Source organism: Dunckerocampus dactyliophorus, chromosome 15 (genome assembly GCF_027744805.1).
Source record: "Dunckerocampus dactyliophorus isolate RoL2022-P2 chromosome 15, RoL_Ddac_1.1, whole genome shotgun sequence".
NCBI classification, from domain to species: Eukaryota; Metazoa; Chordata; class Actinopteri; order Syngnathiformes; family Syngnathidae; genus Dunckerocampus; species Dunckerocampus dactyliophorus.
In genome coordinates this window covers 11,297,038-11,317,938 of record NC_072833.1, presented here as the reverse complement: position 1 = coordinate 11,317,938, position 20,901 = coordinate 11,297,038, and the positions used below count along the sequence as shown (strand labels likewise).

General features: G+C 44.0%; 1 protein-coding gene across 3 annotated transcripts; it reads left to right on the top strand.

Annotated features, from left to right (window-relative positions):
- Positions 1-53: 53 nt before the first annotated feature.
- On the top strand, positions 54-20,884 carry gigyf1a (GRB10 interacting GYF protein 1a). 3 transcript variants are annotated; one of them, XM_054753044.1, is made up of 26 exons: positions 54-302; positions 3,256-3,884; positions 3,967-4,030; positions 7,104-7,233; positions 7,350-7,445; positions 7,564-7,681; positions 9,013-9,121; positions 9,232-9,425; positions 10,924-11,153; positions 11,253-11,373; positions 12,774-12,959; positions 13,198-13,358; positions 13,489-13,657; positions 13,755-13,921; positions 14,204-14,304; positions 14,422-14,522; positions 14,618-14,691; positions 14,805-14,942; positions 15,036-15,251; positions 15,332-15,540; positions 15,627-15,784; positions 15,872-16,035; positions 16,131-16,175; positions 16,314-16,458; positions 16,581-19,512; positions 19,580-20,884. In XM_054753044.1, the coding sequence occupies exons 3-25, from the start codon at positions 3,996-3,998 to the stop codon at positions 16,646-16,648; spliced, it is 3,135 nt and encodes a 1,044-aa protein (XP_054609019.1). In that variant the 5' UTR covers positions 54-302; positions 3,256-3,884; positions 3,967-3,995; the 3' UTR covers positions 16,649-19,512; positions 19,580-20,884. The 3 variants fall into 3 exon arrangements, with proteins under 3 accessions (XP_054609019.1, XP_054609018.1, XP_054609016.1); XM_054753043.1 differs by having other exon boundaries at positions 13,755-13,978; XM_054753041.1 differs by having other exon boundaries at positions 13,755-14,056.
- The last annotated feature ends 17 nt before the right edge of the window (positions 20,885-20,901 follow it).

Below are 20,901 nucleotides of genomic sequence, written 5' to 3'. Positions count from 1 at the left end.
AGCATTGGCTTGTCAGTGTGTGAGCAGAGTCACGTGGTGCGAGAGGGACGGCGGCCATGTTTTCCTAAACACAAACAACAAGAGGAGCAGCGACTAGCAGGCAGCAGCATATACACACAAACATACACACACACAGATCACGCAGCGGCGACCGTTGGAGGCGACCTAGAACAAAAACCAAGCGCATCGAGCACGGCAGCGCGGCTTTGCGTCGAATGAATAACGTTTCCGGTATTCGGAGAGACCAATTTGCACGCAGTGGATCGGCGGTCGACAGCCGGGTGGTTCATAAACAAGTGAAGGTAAGCCACTGTTCCTCTTTGCAAGCTAGCTGGTTAGCTAAGCGTCAGTCGCCGAGCTAATGTCGCCGTCGCGTCCGTCTCAGCTCCGGCGGCTTTTTGAGGTCTACAAGCGAGCGACGAACGTCATTCTGCAGCTTGTTCAAATTGTAGCCATGCTTGTTTGCGCTGGCAGACTTTGCATTGGAGAAACAGCCCAGTGGCGGTGGAGCAAGCTGGGAAGTGTGAGCTTTTGACACTCCGCCCCCTCCGCCATCATAGCTCGTGTCATTTGAACCTCCAAAGGCCTCAGCCATCAACGCATACCTAGCGCTAGCTTTAGGTATGCTATCATTTATTTATATTTATTTCATATTGTGGGTTACATACACTGATGGAACAGCCTCACCCAATTTACAATGACAATTAATGTTTAAAATAAGCTCTCTACGAGGATTGAATTGCTAGCCACATTAATGGTAACCGAGGTTTTTACTGGGTGCTATTGCTAGCGATTCGTCGATCAACATTAACCCATTTATAAAATTAAGTTAGTGAGATAAAATGACGGCATTTGAAGTTACATTTCGTTGTCACCCCCCTTTTGAAAGCCACGTTTATAGAGTTTAAGTCGTCTCACAGAACGATGTTGGACTCTCACCGGACACTTCATTAGGCACACCTCCCCAGTCCATTACAATACAGCTATAATCAAAACCCACTTCTACAAAGATTATACTGTTAAAATGTATTATATTGAATATCGTGGTAGTCATGTAGAACTAAACTGCATTACATGCTCGGAATTGTTGGCTAGTTTGACAACGAAGAAGATAAAAGGTATACTGTAGTGCAGTTTAGCCAAACTACCACTAATCAGCGCAATCAGTGCAATTATCATTTCTATGAGTGAATTGTCCTATTCAATGTTACTACAACAATCCATGCTGTCATCACAGTCATAAAACATGCCTCCCAATCAAAGTTACCATAAGGAAAGGCGCCTCTTTGAGATTCTCTTGAGTGCCATTTTTTTTGTTGCAAATCAGTTTCTTTTGACTTGGTCAGAATTAAGTGTAATTAATCAGTATTATGGCAATTTTAAAAGCAAGTGTTGTGCAAAACATGCACTTTGTGAAGTTGCCATGACTTTTTTTTGTTGTTGTTGAAGGAAACCAGCTGCACTCCTTCAAACAAGATGGCCGTGAGTTCCTTTTATAATTTAAATTGACTGTTGGGTTTAAGACCAGAAACCCCCCCTGAAACATTAGGCCAGGATTTTCTCCTAGAAATGTTTTGGCGTTTCATTTATTCTGGACTAGAATGCCACGAGTTGGGTTTTCTTTGCTCTCAGGGTCAGTGCGCTGTGTCATATTGATTTAAATAATGACGGGTGCCTTTGTAACTGTTGGCTAGACAAAAAGAGAATCACAATTAGCGTTGCCAGGCTGTTATCCTGTAGCACAGGGTTGTCCAAACTTTTTCCACTGACGGCCCATCCATCTTGGATGCTGGAGCCTATCCCAGCTGTCTTTGGGCGAGAGGCGGGGTATACACCCTGGACTGGTTGCCCAGCCAATCACAGGGATGCAAGGGACACTTTGATATTTTGCAACAAATGCCAAGAAGTTATATATATTTTAAGAAAAAAAACTGCATCTCAGCTTTAATATTGGTGAAATAGCGTATTATGTGTATGAACTTTGGTCTTTGCTCTTTTTCCCCCATTTTTGCTGCTGTTCTTTGAAATTTTCCAAATACTTAAACTTTCTTCCTAAATAATTTTCATCAATGTTCTCGTAATTTTATGACTTTATTCCCATATTATAACTTTTCCCCAATCTTCTTAAAAAAAAAATTGCAACTTTGTTTTCTTTGTCTTAATATTCAGACTTTAAGAAAATAACACAAAAATCTTCCAATATTTCAGCTCTATACTACTAAAATATAATATTATCCATCCATCCATTTTCTATGCCACTTCTCCTCATTAGGGTTGCGGGGGTATGTTGAAGCCTATCCCACCTAACTTCGGGCAACATGCGGGGTACACCCTGGACTGGTCGCCAGCCAATCGCAGGGCACATACAGACAAACAACCATTCACACTCACATTCATACCTATGGACTATTTAGAGTCTCCAATTAACCTAACATGCATGTTTTTGGAATGTGGGAGAAAACCCACGCACGCACGAGGAGAACATGCAAACTCCACACAGAAATGCCCAATAGAGATTTCGAACCCAGGTCTTCCCGATCTCCAGACTGACTGTGTGGCCAACATGCTAACCACTAGACCACCGTGCGGCCCATATAATATAATATACCTTTATTATATTATAATCTTACAAATGTATTATTAGTATTCTGAAATTGTGACTCTTTTTCATTAAGCAACTTTTTTTCTTGTAATATTTTGACTTAATTTGATAAAATTACAGCTTTTTTATTTCTGCTGTTTTTTTTTATTTGGCAACTATTTCAATTATGTTCTAGCAGATTTTTGTCTCATAATTAAGACTTTATTCCCATAATATTTTGACTTTATTCTCATAACATAACTTTTTCCCCAACCCGATTTTCCAAAAATTACAACTTTATTTGTTGTTTTAGTCGTACTCATGTTTTTCTTTAATATTTCAACTTTATGCTACTAAAATGACGTTAGTCTTCCTCATATTACATTATTCCTGTAAAATTCTGACTTTTTCTTGTTTTTTTCTCTTCATATTTTTACTTTATTCTTGTAAAATTAGCACCGATTTTTCCATATTTTCTGTTTTATTTAGATTTATTGTTAAATTATATTTTTACAATATGCCACGGGCCAATAAAAAAAACAACAACAACCCAAACAGCTGTGAGCCGCACTTTTGGCACCCTTGCTCTGTCACATAGGCAGTGTATGGAATATAGTTCTGTCTTAAGGATGTGTTTTCATTGTGATGGTGTCTCATGTGCTCTTTTGTTCCAGTGGCGCTGAGGACAGGAAGACAAGGAATTACCTGGAGGGTTTCTGCCTGTCCACATTTAAGTTGGAGCGAGCGGAAAAGGCGCCAAGGGAAGGAAAGGAGGGAGGGAACGGCGAAGAGGAGTGCAGGTCGTGTTTGCTCCCGGCAGCTGTTCCAGCAGCCTGTTTTTGTTTTTGTTGTTTTTTTTTTTTTACATGATTCTTCAAATGTCCCAGCGTTCCTTTTTTTAACTTTCATGTTATAACCTTAAATGTGAGGTCTAACTGCTGTAAAAACATACGAGAGGACACATTACTGGCAAGTCTTGTTTTTTTTTGGTTGTTCCATTGAGAATTTCCAAGGTTCTTTTTGTTTTCGATGTTTTACAAAGTTAATCAGCTGTGAGTAGCAGGAGCTTCCATTCTCCAATCTGTCGTCAAAGCCCTTCCTTACATACCGAACTGATAACCTGGTATCCCTCAAGCACCTACAACTGGCAGCTATTCTTGTGGATGTGTTTTTTTTTGGGGGGGGCACCCTGTGACCACAGCTTAAGCACCACTCGGCCTTCTAGTCACCCAAGCCTAAGTAAACCCAGCCAGCTCTAGCCTGGTCCAGCCCAGTCCAGCCTGCTCCGATATCTTTGGACAGGGTAAGCTTGTAGATGATACGACCAACTGTAGAATTTTTTTCAGAATCAGTCCTCTGACATTGACAATGGCTTTGATTCCCAGATACTCAGTTCTGTGCGGACGTGAGGAATATGACTGCTGAGACTCTCAACTTCGGCCCAGAATGGTGAGTTAATTGTCGATTGGACCAATAGAGGCAAACTGGCTGCAACCAGCACTGTCTATATATTGAAGTCGTTTTTGTGTAATCCTGTAAAGAATCTGTACACCACAAAAGTAACGAGACGACAAGTGTTTGTGCCTTTTTGTTAGAGGTTTTTTTTTGCAAAACCTTGAAGTCAGCATGAAGGCATTGTAGCTGCTGTTTCCTCTTCCCCGCCTCCTCCTCACCCTTCTCACCAGTGAATGTTTGTGTAGCGATTAATGGGAGGTGTAGCTGCCGTTTGGTACCACTCCATTGCTAACAGGCTGCGACCGCTGTGAGCATTCCTGGTGCACGGCCAGACGGGAAGAGTATTTCTCTCTCGGCACAACTGCAGCTGCTTGCCTCTTTCTGTTTGTCCCTGTTTCCTGTACTTTTTTTTTTAAGGTGCAATCATCATCCCTTCCATTCAGTTATTCATCCAAAATACTGGATATCCCCAAAAAAAACTTTTGTCGTCTCGGGATGGTCTGATACGATACTATCTGTGTCTATAATGTAAATGCTCAATTTAACTTTGTGCAACATGCCGCAAACAGAGACGGTGCGTGAGTCAACTCATGTCAGCTGTGTGGCATCACTAGAAGAGAAAAGTAAAACATCAGCCAGGTACAATTTGTGCGATTCAAGTATCTCACGGGCGCATTCGATATTTCAACACCACAAATGTGATAAATATTTGCAAAAGCATCACGGTCAGGAGTGTGTAGAGCAGTGGTTCCCGAACTTTTCGCGATCCCGAACCCCTTCAGACGTTTAATCAGAAGCCATGCACCCACTACCCCTGCACACTTAAAAAAAACATCCATCCATTTTCTTGCGCTTATCTGGGTCCGGGTCGCGGGGGCAGCCGTCTCAGTTGGGAAGCCCAGACTTACGGGCCTCCGGCCACCTCTTCCAATTCCACTGGGAGGACACCAAGGGAGACATAATCCCTCCAGCGTGTCCTCGGTCTGCCCTGGGGCCTCACCAGGGAGGCACCCGGACTAGATGCCCGAGCCACCTCAACTGGCTCCTCTTGATGTGAAGGAGCAGCGGCTCTGCTCTGAGCCCCTTCCAGATGACCGAGCTTTTCACCCTATCTCTTAGGGTGAGACTTAGAAAATCGGGTTCTTTGGACTTAAAAATCCAGAAACCTTAAGTAGAAATATTGAACAAGTAATCGTCCTATATGTGACTTTTCTTTTATTCCAGTCTGATGTTGGGATGCTTCTGTTTGAATGGGTTGAATTTGAGCTTCACTTTTATTTGTCCACTCACAATCGCAGTGATTTAAGTCTGCAGATGAATTTGATACCAAATTGAAGAGGACAGTTTAACAAATGAAACAAAATGATAAATCAGTATCTGAAGTTCAAAAATACAACAACCAGCGATAAAGGAATCCCCACACGCTCATCCAGACACACACACACACACTGCACCGTGCGGTGATTATATATATATATATAATATAACCAGTATAACTGAAAACTTCAAGATGAAACACTCTTATGCACAACATTTTCATCAAACTTATTTGTTCATATTATGCACATAGAGCAATGAACAACTTAATGCTCTGTATGCTTTCCGGTCCGTACCCCTTGCAGCCACTGTGAGGCGTGCAGGTGCACTCGTTATTGTGAGTGTTAGCCGCTAATTATTTTAAGTTTTCATCAACGTGTACCGCCATGACAATTACCGTACCCCACTTTGGGAACTTCAACTAGTCACCTAGTTTTAAGAAGAAAGGTGAGCCGTGACAACAGCCATTCAACTCACTGCTGTTTTGGAAGATTTCTCTGTGCACCTTCAACACGAGAGTGAGAGGCTCATCAGGGGAGCGACATATTTGTTGCACAGTTTGAACCTGGTGTTTTTTATTGTCTATATTAAGCACATGCATGCGTTCAAATCTGTTCCCATGACAAAAGGGAGAAAAAAGAAGGTATCGGAAATAAAAAAATTGGTATGGAGCCATCCCTACTAATAACATAGTAAATTCTCTCTCAAATGATGTAAGTTTTTACACATCTTGTTAAAATGTAACTAATGTTACGCAAGACATGCCACGGCATGTTTGGCAGGAGCTGGACTACCAACTTGATGTGAGTCGTCACAGTGGATGCACATTATTGAAGATTTGTGAAGCTTGGAAATCGGTTATTAAATCTATATCCATTACATTTTTCAACATCGTGAACCCATTTAATTTTGTTTGCCTCGGGCGAGTAGTTGCTCAGGTATTCGTATTTCAAATGACACCCTTTTAGTGTTTCCCCTACGTTTCAGCTTTGAGTGTGCGGAGGTCACAAATGATGCGCACGCATGCATGCAGTGTCACCACTGTCATGTGATCGTTTTATCAGTTATTTACATTTCGCTGCCCTGTATATAAAGCATGGCACTGAATGCATTGCTAATGTGTACCGAGCAGACTCTTTATTCTGTGCACACTCATTTTTATCCACTTTGCTTTGCCGTCGACAGCACAATCTCCCTCATTCGCACCCTACACCCACCTCCACGGCTCTCAGAGGTACATATGGTTTAGATGTGGGGCTGTGAGTCAGTAATGCTCGTCTTGGAGGCAAGTGAATGGAGCCATTGTTCAGCTCCAGGCCTTGGAAGCTGGCCCTTCTCGTAACAGCTTTTTTTTCCATTTTTTTTTTTTAATGAAACCGTCGAATTGGAGAGGTAATACATTATGAAGCTGAGCTTGTGTGGGAGGATGCTTGATTCCTAACAGAATATAAAGTATATGGTGTTTCTTGCTAGGTGGATACTTTCTGTATAATTCAGAGGTAACTGTTACACAATAGCCCCTTTCCTTGTGCACCATGCACACAGGAGACTTCATACATGGATATTTGTGAGTGATAGTCCTTGCGGTGTACAAGACCTAAACCTGTATCTCAAACTGTAAACACAACATTACATTTGCTGCCATTTTGTTAAAAAAAAACAAAAAAAACTTGGGTAACACTGGTTCATTTCACAACCCTGTAAAGTGCATTGTTCTTATTCAAAAGATATTTTATGTGCTGTCCTCCAGGCTCCGTGCACTGTCCAGTGGGGGGAGTGTGACGTCCCCCCCTCCTTCCCCTGCCATGCCAAAGTACAAGCTGGCCGAGTACCGCTACGGCCGAGAGGAGATGTTAGCACTTTATATCAAAGACAACAAGGTTTGTAGCAGCATGCAAAGCACCTTCCATGGAATACTTCATCATGATTACATTGTAAACATTTTTGCTTTTCAATGCTTAGTGTTCCCTGAAGGCCCTGTTGTTGTTGTTTTTAGGTCCCAGAGGACATGCAGGATAAGGAGTTTGCTGCTATTCTGCAAGATGAGCCCATGCAGCCGCTGGCACTGGTGCCTCTCACTGAGGAGGAGCAGGTCGGCCTCAAACACAAACCACGGCTCCACGTTTGGCTCCGAAGCGGGCCTTTCCGTTGGCTGACATTCCTCACATTCCTCCTGCCTTGCACTCTTTTACCCACTCTCCCCCTTGCAGAGGAACTTCTCTATGTCTGTGAACAGTGTGGCCGTACTGAGACTCATGGGAAAGGGGATGGGCGGTCCTCCCCCGGCTGGAGTGATCCGAGGACGAGGCGCCCCGAGAGTCGGCAGAGGTGAGATCATGCTTTTTGAAAATCATTCAAATATAGTAAGCACTTTGTCTGCCTCATTGCATTGTTATACTGTAAATGCACATGGGTTGGAGATCATAAAGAAACGCTGCCCAAAGCATCGGGCTGGAACTGCAATCAGCATGTTTACATGCGTGGAAAAAAAAATGAACTGGCATACAACCAGCCTTTAAACATGCATGTAAACACCTTGATTAGATTGTGTTTGTCTTTTTAAGAGTCAGATTAACATTCCTAGATGATGTGATTGGAAACGAGTTCTCTAGCACTTGCATGTGTATGCTACTAGAAGAGAGCTGGCATTCCGTGCACATGCCACATCTCCACCGTGGCATGTAACCTGGAATTAATAGTGGCCAAGTATGTCATGATTGTGTAGAATTGCAAAATGTTGGCTGTATGAACAATGCTAGTAGCTTTTCAAGGTTAATGTGTCAGTGTTCAGTGGTTGTTGCTTGAAGCTGTTCACGCTGATATGTGATGTTCAGTGGATGTAACTTTAACTACGATCTAAATTGTTATCAGATCGCTTATGAATGTGGAGAAAAACAGACAACTCTAATTTAGTGGCTATTATCTATCTATATCTATATCAATATCTATACCAGGGGTCACCAACGTTTTTCCTTGTGAGAGCTACTTTTACAAAATGAAAATGGCCAAGAGCTACTCATTTTTGTAACATTTATTTTCAGAGCTTATTTTAAACCCAAACATACGCTTGTTGTACCAGAACATTAACAAAATGCTGGTGTCCACAACTCACATTTTGTATTTCAAAATGCATTTCTTTCTACTGTTCTTTCATTATTAACTGAAAACCTGAATGAAAAGCAGCCTTGCGGGCACCTCATGTGGTCGTGGGGGGCTACCACATTGGTGACCCCTGATCTATACAAATACACACACTGTTGCCCAGTTGTGTCTTGCACACAATTGTATTGCTATATCACTTCAACGCATAGCACCATATAGTTCAAACAATTCCTTCTCATGCACATTGGCCGATAAGACACAGTTGCCAGGTTTCGGAAGAGAAACAAGCTCCCTGAAAACAAGCCAACAAAACAACAAGGAACTACAGTGTGAAAAATTAAGAAACGTAATTATTTCAGTAATCTGACTAAATTAGTGCATGGAAACGTATGGAAAGACTGTGTGCCCGATGCCCAGGGAATCTAAAACAATTCAAGCCAACTGCAAAGTTTTTGTTTTCTTCTCTTTCTCCACCATCTTGATGGAGCACACTTCCGCTTGGCTTCCCTCTGTACAGCCACACTTGCCTAAGTGTGTGTGTGTCTGTTTGTGTGCAGGCCGGGGCCGCGGTGAAGGTGGATTCTACCAAAGAAGTATTGAAGATGTGGAGGTGGGTTTTGGGCGCAGCTCACGAGAGATACATCGTAGCCAGAGCTGGGACGATCGGTAAGGAAGCCGTTACACACACACACACACACACACACACACACACACGCCTACAATTCTTTGCTTTTTTAAGAAAGAAAAAAGTACAATGCAATCAGCATGAATTTCAGGGGTGAGCGTCGATTCGAGAAGCCGCTCCGACGGGAGGTGGGGCGTCCTGGCTTTGAGGAGGGCCCCGTGGGCCCTGGGAGGAAGGAATACACAAGGGCTGATAGTGATAACTGGCGCACCCTCCGGGAGGAGCAAGAGGCCGAGGAGGGGGAGCCGGGAACCAATTGGAGACTGGCTGGACCCCGCAGGGACGGTATGATAAACACACACATTTTGTTTATTAATAGTTCTAGAGGGTGATTCAAAAAGAATACGTCAAAATAATTACACATTTATTAAGCTTAAAAGCATTGTAATGGATTGAATAAGTTGTCATTTCTTTGGGGAGTTATCCAAGTTTGATTGGGTGTGAACGTCACAGCTGTGCTGACGTACTCTAATGCCGTTCAATTGTCAAAAAATTGTGCTTTTTTTCACACTCAAAATGGTGACTCCTCAGCAGAAAGCGTGCTTGAGTTTGCGAAAACAAATGCAATTGTCACGGTGCAGCGTGCTTTTTTAGAACAGAATTTGACATTGATCCGCCCCTCCGTGAGAGCATTTGACAGTGGGTTAGGCAGTTTAAAGAGACTTGATGCCAATGTAAAGGAAAGAGTCCTGGAAGAACACGTGTTTCAGAGGAGCAAGGGGAGAGGATTCACGATGCATTTGAGGTGAGCCCTCAAATAAGTCTACATGTCAAGCAAGTCGTCAGCTTGCAATCCCTCAATCCACTGCCTGGCGTGTGTTTTAAAAAGACGATTGCATATGAAACCATACAAACTAAGCCTCGTCCAAGCACTTAGTAATGATGACAAGGAGAAGCGAAGGACATTCTGTGAGTCAATGCTAGAGATGGTGGAAAGTGATGAAACCCTCTTTTCTCGTCTAGTTTTTAGTGATGAAGCCACTTTCCATTTGTGTGGCATAGTCACTCGTCACATTGTGTGCATTTCGGGAACAAATCACCCACAGGAAACAGTTGAGCATCAAAGAGATTCCCCTAAAGTGAACGTCTTCCGTGCTGTGTCTCAATACGAGGTGTATGGTCCCTTTTTTCTTTGAAGGAAATACCGTTTCAGGACAAATGTATCTCAAAATGCTCCAAAACTGGCTATTCATTTCACTGCAAGCAGATTCGAATGACTTGATGACAAGATGGACCACCGCCCCATTGGCATCTTGGGGTTTGAGCTTATCGAGCTTATTGAACCCCAACTAAAACGTGCCTCAGCGGTGGATTGGTAGGAGAGAACGACCTCACTCTATGCGCTTGGCCTGCCAGATACCCGGAACTCACTGTGTGTGACTTTTTCTTGTGGGGTTATGTTGAAAACAAAGTTAATGTTCCACCACTTCCAGCAAATATCGGTGACATGAAATATCGAATAACAGCTGTAATCAACACGGTGGACCGCGACATCCTGAGGCGCGTTTGGGAAGAATTCTAATATCGGCTTGATGTTGTCTGTGCTTCCAGTGGTGGCCACATTGAGTACTTTTAAAACATGAAATAAAAACTTGAGGACATATACACAACACGTGTCCAAGCTGGAGTTTTCTAATGTTTTTCGTTTTTGAAATATTGCGTGCTGATTTTGGCGTATTCTTTTTGATTCACCCTGTACTTTCTCCAATATTGTTTAATATTATTTTTTAAATCAGTCTGATGTAATTTGCTAAAACTATAGTTGTGGCTCTGTCCATATCAGATGGTGGTCCGCGCTCAGCAGGCTGGCGGGACCATGTCGGTCCGGGTGAGAGCCGCCGTCGCAAGTTTGACTTCGACTTCCGGGATTCAGAGGGGCATAGTGGTGGACGGCGGCGTGCTGGCAGTGACGGGCTGGAGGATGACAGGGACGGTTTGCCCGAATGGTGTACTGATGAGGAGGATGGGGAAATGGGAACTTTTGACTCCTCTGGAGCGTTCATGCCTATGAAGGTGAGTCTCAGGACACACTTAATGGAAGGCATTTGTGCATTCAAGTGTCCACAGTAATAAACAATACCTTTTTTTTCTGCACTTGCTATCCTATCACAGAAGGGTGGCAAGGATACCATCCTGGAGGAGGAATTAGAGTTCAAGGGAATTGAGGAGGAGGAAGAAGAGGAAATTCTTGCTGACATTGAGAGGAACTCTGGTGATGGAGACAATGACAAGGGTAAGAAGCTCGGATCATAGACTGAACTCCAAGATGCAGTTTTAGTGGGGAGGTGGCATGGCTCAGGTGGTAGAGTGATCGTCTCTCTGCGGGTTCGATCCTCCAACCTCCCGTGATCATGTCGAAATGTCTTTGGGCAAGATACTGAACCCCCAGTTTCTCTGATGCTGCATCATCAATAGGCAAATGTGCCAGCAGTGTCAAAGCGCTTTGAGTGCCTTTAGAAGTGGAAAAGCGCTATAAAAGTGAAAGACCATTTGCCATTGGCCATTAGTGTAGAATTTATTGAGACTCGAGTTCTTGGGGAGAGAGAGAAGGCTGGAAAACGGGTGAATCTCACTGTAAAAATGTACAAAAAAAACAGGAGGTCAAAAAGAGTTACAAAAGACAAGAAGAAACAATCTTACGGTACTTGAAGTTTGATAACTTCAAAGAGTTATCACCAGAGAGTTAGCAACAATCTGGTGATGTTTCCACACCCGCGCGGCACACAGCTCACGTCAGTGCTATCTTGGCCGCGACGGTTAAGTTGCCGACTTATGGCAGCAAAGCTCATGCCCGTGGTGTCAGCACATCGAAGCAGAGTTCCAGCTGCGAGGAATAACACAGGACACGATAAAGTATTCCACATGGTGGCTGCGCTGGAATTCCACTTTCTTTCATACTGTATGACAGACTAGTTTAGCGGTTTTGAAACCGTGGCTTTTTCATATCGTGGTATACCTTGAAACCGGTAACCAACCCATACCGAGCGTGAAGTGGCTAATGCATCCATGCTAACTGAGTTTACGATTAACAATATGGAAAATATGCTCATCTAATGAAAATGATGGAAATGTGCAGCTGTGGTTATTGTGTCTCTATGGATCTAAGGGGTAGTCTGGATTAACTCTTTATATTCACTGGCTCAGTGCCAACACAACTGGACCATCTTTGTGAAACTTAACTGTGCATTTGGAATACTGTGAGGCTTTCATTGTTTGTTTGTGACTAGTCTAATATTTGTGTTCATGGCGCCTGCAATCCTGCAATGGTCTATATCAGTCGAATCTCAGCAAAATAAGCTTTCCAATGACGTAATGCACGGCGAAGCGCACAAATAAGGGGGGCATAAAACTGCGGTTTGGCCATGAAAATAGCAGATGGGCGCCGTGAACCATTTGAACGCAAAGGCGTTAAGGAGCTTCCTTCAAACGAATGAGAGACAGTGGCGATGAGTCCACATCTGGGTGGATACTTGAGGGAGTTGCAAAAAGAAGGAACGAAGGACAGAAGCTTCCTTTTCGGCAGTCTAGGGCACACAGGTTCACATGAGATGCACCTGCTTCCACAAAGTTAAATTCAATCTTATCACCTGTCCTTTATCCTCTTCTCTCATCCCTCCTCTCATCACTGTACAGAAAGTAAAGAATCCACCTCGGCTGCGGTTGACGGGGAGGCAAAACCAGCATCACCTTCTTCCTCCCCTCATAGCCATGGTGCCCCTCCATCCCTGGAGCTCCAGCCCAGCAACACTGGCCCAATGGTGGATAGCACTCCGCTGAGCAACAGCCACCCTTTAAAGGACAGTAGCACACCAAGTGAAGGTAGGCAGCTTGCTTGACAACTTAAACAATCGTTGTCACTTTGTACAGTAGAGTGAAGATGTGCACATGTTGATATTTTGGAATGACAGACAATCCACCATTATTTAACATCTTGTTTACTAAAACAGCTGCTCTCTCTGTGTAAGATTCAGTAAGGGCTGCTCCACCACTTGCAACGAACAGTAAATTTGCAGTAAAGAACATTTAAAAAAATAACATCTTTTTGTTTTTGTGTCAGATGTGGCTCTAGTGAGTGGAACCAAGACCCAGGTGAGCCCCAACACTGCCACCTCCTCAACTTTGCCTCCGCCGCCTCCATCTTCTTCTGCTGCTCCCCTCCTCCCTCCATCCGGGGGAGGAGACATTGAGGATGATGAGGGCATGAAACACCTGCAGCAGGTATGCTTTGTTAGCTTATAGCATAGCTAGCTCCAAGAACAACCTAAACGAGCAATGCTGATAATTGGTCAGCATACAAAACTCTACCCTGCCTAGGAAAATACTGAGGCATGTGTGTGTGTGTGTTTAGGAGGCAGAGAAGATGGTGGCATCGCTGCAGGACACCTCTTTAGAGGAGGAGTGTTTCACGCAGGCTCTGCAGCAGCAGCAGGAGAGTAGGAACACTGCAGCTGCTTTGCCGCTTTCGCACGAGGCCTCCATGAAGTGGTTCTACAAAGACCCACAAGGAGAGATTCAGGGTATAAGTTTGGACATGGGCGTGTGCACGCTCATCTTTGTTTGAAAATGGTAATATAATAGCAAATAATATCTCTCTAATCTCCCCACCACCACTAGGTCCTTTCACCACTGTGGAGATGTGCGAGTGGTTCCAAGCTGGCTACTTCACCATGACGCTCTTGGTGAAACGGGGCTGCGACGAGGGCTTCCAACCCCTGGGCGATGTCATCAAGATGTGGGGCCGTGTGCCCTTCGCCCCGGGGCCCTCCCCTCCGCCCCTGCTGGTGAGACAGCCACCACCAACGCAGCGCCCGCAGCCCACCCGGGGGCCCGCCGGGACTGTGAGTCAGACCTCAGCCAACATAGACGATGGGAAGGGGTGGATGCAGAAGGGAGGGAAGATGGATAGACAGGGCACGGTAATAGATTTTCATATAATCAGGATTAAAAGACAAAGTATAACTTGTCTATGCATACATAGAAACACTTCCATCAGTGTGTAGTTAAAAAAATTGTTTAGTTCGACAATGCGTGCTACTAACAGTGAACTGTCGTCATCTTCTCAGGGGAACCTGGACCAGGAGCGGCTCAAAAAACAGCAGGAGCTGGCAGCGGCAGCTCTCTATCAGCAGCTCCAACAGCAGCAGTTATTCCAGCTCATTAACAGGTGAGCATACATCATTTTTATCCTGGTTGTTGGCGCTTGACGCTGAATATATAGTAATGTAGAGGCGTGGTTGCATCTTTGTTGTGTTACAGTCAGGCTTTGCTTTGTGCATTCTAGGTGCAGTGAGCAGGGTATGATGCCTTCGATGAACAGGTCGATGTCAGTGCCAGATACAGGGTCCATGTGGGACATGCATACCTCAGCTTCACAGCCATCAGGTAAACTCACAGCTGCCACTTGGGGAAAAAAGCAGAGCAAAGTCAAATACGGATGATGGCGTGTTAAAAATGTCATCCTTTTGACTTCCATGTAGGTGGTGAAGCCAGTCTTTGGGACATAACAATGAATCCTTCTACTCAGGGTCCAACTCTGGAACAGCTTCAAAAGGTTTGTGTAGAGTAACTTGTGCGCCACTGTATGCATTTACACTGTTAAATGCACCCATGCACTGCAAGCAGTCACTTTGAGTTCATGCTGTTATTTTAATGCATTCCCTCCAGCTGCAGCAGGAGAGGCGAGACGCTGAACTCAGGGCGAAGCGTGAGGAAGAGGAACAGCGTAAGAGGAGGGAGGAGAAGAGGAGGCAGCAGGAGGAACAAAAGAGAAGGGAGGATGAAGAGCTTTTCAGACGCAAGCAGGTAAAAATGAGCGTCCATTTTCCCCATGGCCTGCATTTATCATTTTTCCCATCACGTTTACAGCTGTTGTGTGTTTTACATGTCTCCCTGTAGAGTCGTCAGCAGCAGGAGCTAATCATGAAGCTGCTGCAGCAAGGGCCCCAGCAGCAGGGTCCTGGGGCAGGCAGCTCAAGCTGGAGTGGGGCTTCCTCCTCTGGACTCTCCAAGACGGGGAAATCCCAAACTCTGACTCTGCTGGAGATGCAGCAAGAGACCGAAAGACTCTTAAAGCAGCAGCAGCAACAGCGAGCCCAGCAGCAGAGGGACCGGGTGAGCCTCTGAAACTCAACAAATTGTACTTTTTAAAAGTTGAACTGAAAACGTCATGTATTCTTTACTCTTCCCTGCAGCACTCTTGTCTGTCCATGGGGAGTGCCTCCATTGGAGGCCAGTGGGCAGATGGCATTGGCATTTGGGGCGGGCCTGGTGGCATGGAGGGGAAAAGTGGCAGTGGCGGCATGGGCATGTGGGAAGAGGCTGTGAAGAACCAGGCCAGCCTCCGTGGCAATAGCAACAACAACTTGGGCTTAAAGAACAGCCGGAGCAGCCCATCACTCAGGTACGCCACAAAGACAGCACATCCCTCTGTTCACAGTACATATAAATATATAACATAACTGCTAACGTACACGTGGCTCTCTCCAGTGACCAGTACATGATGCGTCGTAAGCGGACAGACGAGGAGGAGAAGCTGCTGAAACTGTTGCAGGGCATGAAGCCTCAGGACGGCTTCACTACCTGGTGTGAGCAGATGCTGCACGCCCTCAACGCCTCTGCCAACAACTCCTCTTCTCCTCTGGATGGTAAGATTTAAGTACCTCCATACTTTAACAAGCGCTCCTGACATGAATGACGCCTGCTTTGATTGTAATCTTTTGATTTCATTGTAGTTTCTACGATTGTGACCTACCTGAAGGAGGTGGAGTCTCCCTATGCAGTGTTGGACTTCATCCGGTCCTACTTAGGGGACACAGTGGAAGCCAAAGAGTTCGCCAAACAGTTCCTGGAGCGACGTGCCAAACAGAAAGCCAACCAACAGAGACAGCAGCAGCAGGTCGGCTTGGACTCAAGGAAAAAAACCAAAACCCTTAATAGTCCTGTTGTCATGTATAGTAAAATATGAAACTCTCCTCTTCTTGATTGTCCCAGTTATCAAAGGAAGTGGCTGGTCTGAACATGAACTTCCCTCTGCAGGTAAACATGGATGTTCGTTCATGACAGTTGCAATAGTGAATGCGCCCGTCTTGACCTGCACACCTGCAGTTTGTTTGTTTGTTTGTTTGTTTGTTTGTTTGTTTGTTTGTTTATTTATTTATTTATTTATTTTTACAGGACTCCATGCGAGGTATGAACCCCAGTTCCCTGCAGTCTATGTTCCAGGCCAACCACATGGGAAAGGCCGGTCTGTATGACAACCAAGGAGGGAAGATGAAAAAAAAACAGCCCATGATGCTGCACCCTGATCCCAGCATCTTAGGTATGTCCTTTCCTAGCTCCCTTCCCCTTATTTTTCCCTGATAGTCCAGTATGTCCCTTTCCGGCCTGCCCTGCTCTCCTTTGATGCGACTACTGCTTTCCTGTGCCTTCTCCTGCCTGCAGGCTACTCATTCCACAATACGGCCGAGTGTCTGAGCCTGAATGAAATGGAGATGGTGGAGGATTACTGATGTGACGCAGCGCAGCAGCAATAGCTACCTGAGGCCTTCTGTCTTTTAATCAGACAAACCTGATGACGAATGTGCACTGCTGGGGGAACCTGGGGGTGGGGATTTTGGGAAGGGAGCAAGCCTGAGAGGAGGTTCAGTGTGATCGGGTGGTTGCAGGTGCGTGTTAGAGGGCCGCCCCCCCCTCCCGACACCTACTCCTCTTGTGGTTATCATAAAAATGGGGCTCCTTGCTGCACCAGTTGATCACTTGAGCAGGGGCAAAGGGGGTGGGGGGTGTTTCAAAGAAAGGTGGGTATCCTCTGGCACTCTACATTTTAAGCACCTTATAATGAACTAATGCACTTTAATGAGATGGGATTTGAATGATTTTTTTGTGTGTGTGTGTGCGCACGCGTGTGTGTGTGCGTGCGTGCTCAGAATCAGTGTCCACACCCAGTATGTGTGTGAACACAGTCGGTGTGCATCGCAACTGGAAGTGTAGAGAGGGGGAGCATCGGGTGAGTTTTTCAAAGTTGGGGACCTTTAAGTTGAGAGCAAATCCTTTTTCTCGAAAGACAAAACACTGTTGATATTTCTCGTTTTTGCATTTTTTTACGTTTATATAAAAAAAGTAAAGCTATTGAAAAACGGATCATAAAAAACTTGAAGATTTGCACTTGCCTAAAAAAATGACATGATAAAAACAAAAAAAAATGGGGGTTAGTTGTAGAAGTGGATATTTTTGTGAATGTGTGTGAATGACTGACATGTGATGATTGGTTCTTGTCAGTAATATACCAGTCTGCACAATGTCTTTTTCTTTTTTTTTGTTGCTTACCAATATGTGTGAGATATAAGAGGCCATTTTTGACTTTTTAAATTTTTTTATTTTGTACTTTCATGTTTGTGTGCTGCATGTGGTTGAGTTAGAGAGAGAGAGAGGGTAATTGCACAACACATCCTTTCTCTCCCCTTCCTCTTAACCCCGTTTAGGCGATAATGAAATGCATACACTTCTAAAATGTCAGCTTTGTGCTCATCACGCGATGGCCACCGCTAGTTCATCTCCTTCGGTTGTGTTTGGATGCGAGGCAAATCACAGGAGACGGCGTTGTGTGTGTGTGTGTGTGTGTGTGTGTGTGTGTGTGTGTGTGTGTGTGTGTGTTCATTCACTGTTGATAGAAATGAGGCAAGACTACAGGTACTCATTTTGAATACATGTGCTTTTTTTGTGTGTGAATGCACATTTGTGCCTATGAACTTGGATCGGGTGCATGGCCATTGAGACATTAGCTCTTTTTTGAGAGTGTGTGTGACGTGTCAGTGCTCAGCACAGTGTATGTCAAGTGTGTACGTTTTTTTTTATATAAATCTATATCGTAAATGTTTCTAGTTTGGTCGAGGGGTGATCCATCGGAAGGTTAGTGCGTTACTGCTCATGGGGTGTGATCACGTTGCCTTTTGTCAGCTCTCGAACTTGTGAATGAAAGGTGTCGAGGTTTTGACTCTTGAGAAAAATGATAGAGCATCTTAATGTGCAGGTGCACATCACGGTGCATGTCATGTTAGCATTGTGTTACTTGTTCGTTGTTGCAATTTGATAATGACGAGTTTTCTTTTTTATGAGAAATATATATATATGAACATATACATTATATACAAAGTTTAAAAAGTATTTGGACTAAGATAATGAGCACTTGGGGCTGCTATTTTTGTTGTTTTTTTTCTTAATTTTTTGTTTCATTGTCACCATGTGAAGTGTGTATTTGTTTAAGAAAATATTGAATGTATTCCAAAAAATGACAAGAAACCCGTGCTGATATTTTTTTCCTCAGAAGATTTCAAAAATGGAAACAAAATACAAAAAAGCTTCAAAGAATTTTTCTTTTATTTTAGTAGACAGTGGAGGAGGAAAAAAAAAAAAGAACTGGGATAGATACAGTTGAACACACTGCCTCTATAATCCTCGTCGACAAATGGTGACTACGAATTTAAAGAAAGGACTATTTCTATTCCATACTGGATTTTTGGTTGTTTACAAACCACATGGATATCTGTGGGTGCATTTTTTTTGTTGTTGTTGTTGTTGTTTTTTGGGGGGAGGGGGGTTTGGATCATGTTTTTTTCATTTGTTTTCCATCTTAAGTGGTTTGGGTTTGAAAGTGCGCTTCTGCCATATGGACATTGAGTGCTGTTTGTTCTTGAGGAAACATGGACACAAGACAAATCCTCCTAACTGGAGCTTTTTGGGACTGCCGTGGATCCTGAAATGTGGAACGTAATGGGGAAATCCCAGGATTGGCCTCCATTGTTTTTTTTTTTGTTTTGTTTTTGTTTTGGTTTTTTTTTTTATGCGTGGAATGGAGTGCGGGGCGACACCAGTTGGAGAAGGTAATGAGAGGCAATACGAGTCTTTGGCTCAGTCCTCGCCAGCACTCACCCTGCCCTCACCAACTCACCTATGCACTTTTGTTCAATTCAAGCTGTGAGGTACCATTTTTGGGGGGATGGGAGCACAACGGGAGGAAATATATTCCTATAATGAACCGAAAGACTGGAGTCTCCTGTACATAAGCATATTTTTGTATCACCTGAATGGACGGAGAGACAACTTGCAAACAGATGAAGGAAAAGTCATGTTGGAGTGAATGTTTTAGAGAAAAACAACTTTTTGAAAAAAAAAAATCCAATCTTTTGTTAGACTTTTCCCATATAGGTTGTTGGATGGGGAAAGAACAGAACTGAGCAGCTCCAGGACTCTTAGCAAAATGGACGTTGCAGTGGCCACAAGATTGTTTTCAAGGGCAGAGATTTTTGTTTTTGTGGTGTTGTCGCCTAAGCTGACTGTCCTGAGAGTGACCACGTGAGGGGAACCTTTGCTTCCGGTAAGACATACATGCCAGATCTCACACAGGACTGTTAGCACAATATGCTCATGTGTTGTTCTCCCAGGAGCTTGGCTGTGCTTGCTGCCCTTTGCAAAGAGGATCGAATTCACGGCCAACCAGTCAACAAACCCTTAGCGGCCTCCTGGATGGACCAGCGTGGTGCCGCGATGACATCGGAAGCTGCACGAATCCATCAAGATTTGACGACGCGATGTCACCCACCTCGGTCTGGCTGGTCCTGAGGAGGTTTTCCTAACCTAGCAGAATCAGTCTGGACACAAAGGACAGAGCCAGGGTTGGTTCTAAGTGGATGAGAAGCCACCATGAAGCCGTGGATTTGGTTGGACTGAAGACTTGTACAAAAAAAAAAAACTTTGACACATGCTCATACGTACACATAACTCCATGTCACATAGATTCCAAAGGAGTTGGAGAAACACTGCATATCAGTGGGGCTCTCTCTCTCTCTCACACACGCACACACTCTTGCCATCTCAGTTAATACGGGGCTTTGTAAATAATGTATACCATTGTGTTTTTGAGGTTCCCCCCTCCGAGTGAGTTTTGCTTTAATTCTCCAGTTGAACATGCCTTAACATGCCATGGGTCCTGAATGGCGAACTGATCAAATGGATGAGTGTAAGTTGGACACCACTTTGTCTGAGAAATGACATCACAAACGCTTTTCTGCGTTTGTTCAGAACAGAGCGACAAGCTTTTCTTGACCTTGATATATGTATATTTGTCCTTTTGTTTGGCTGCTGGTTGGTAGGGTTTTTTTTTTTTTTTTTTTTTTGGTTCTTAGGTGTTTTTCCTTGAAGAGTGAATTTGTTGCAATGACTGGGGCTGGTGCAGACTAAATAAAAGAGCTGAAGTCTGTACTGTTTGGAGCTGAGCTGAAAAGGCCCAAAAGCACACATTCTGAATTTGGTGCCTATACTTGAGTGCTGGTGAATTGGTGCAAGATGGTAAATTAGATTTTACCTGAAGTACTTCTAGTGTGTCAGAATGGATAATTAACTACAAATGTGGGAACAGAAAATTGCTGCACTGCAAAACAACTTAATCCCCAAAGAAGACGTAACAGCTTCAAATTTGATCTGGTTACCTTTTGGCTTCCAAAAAAAATTGGAATAATTATTTTCTAAATTCTTAAAGGGATTAAAGACGTCTCGATACTCAAAATGAGGAAAATGATCAGCTCAGTTCCATTCGCTTGAAGTCTGAATGCTTTTTTTTAGTTTTTAGGAAAGGCTAACAGCATAAACCGAATGATAAATATTCTGAGGGGAAAACGAGCAACCGAAAGATGTGTAAATAGTTTGGTTTTTTTTGTTTGGAGAACAAAATAAATGCTAGTAGTTAGCAACAGTCTCTTTACTTTCT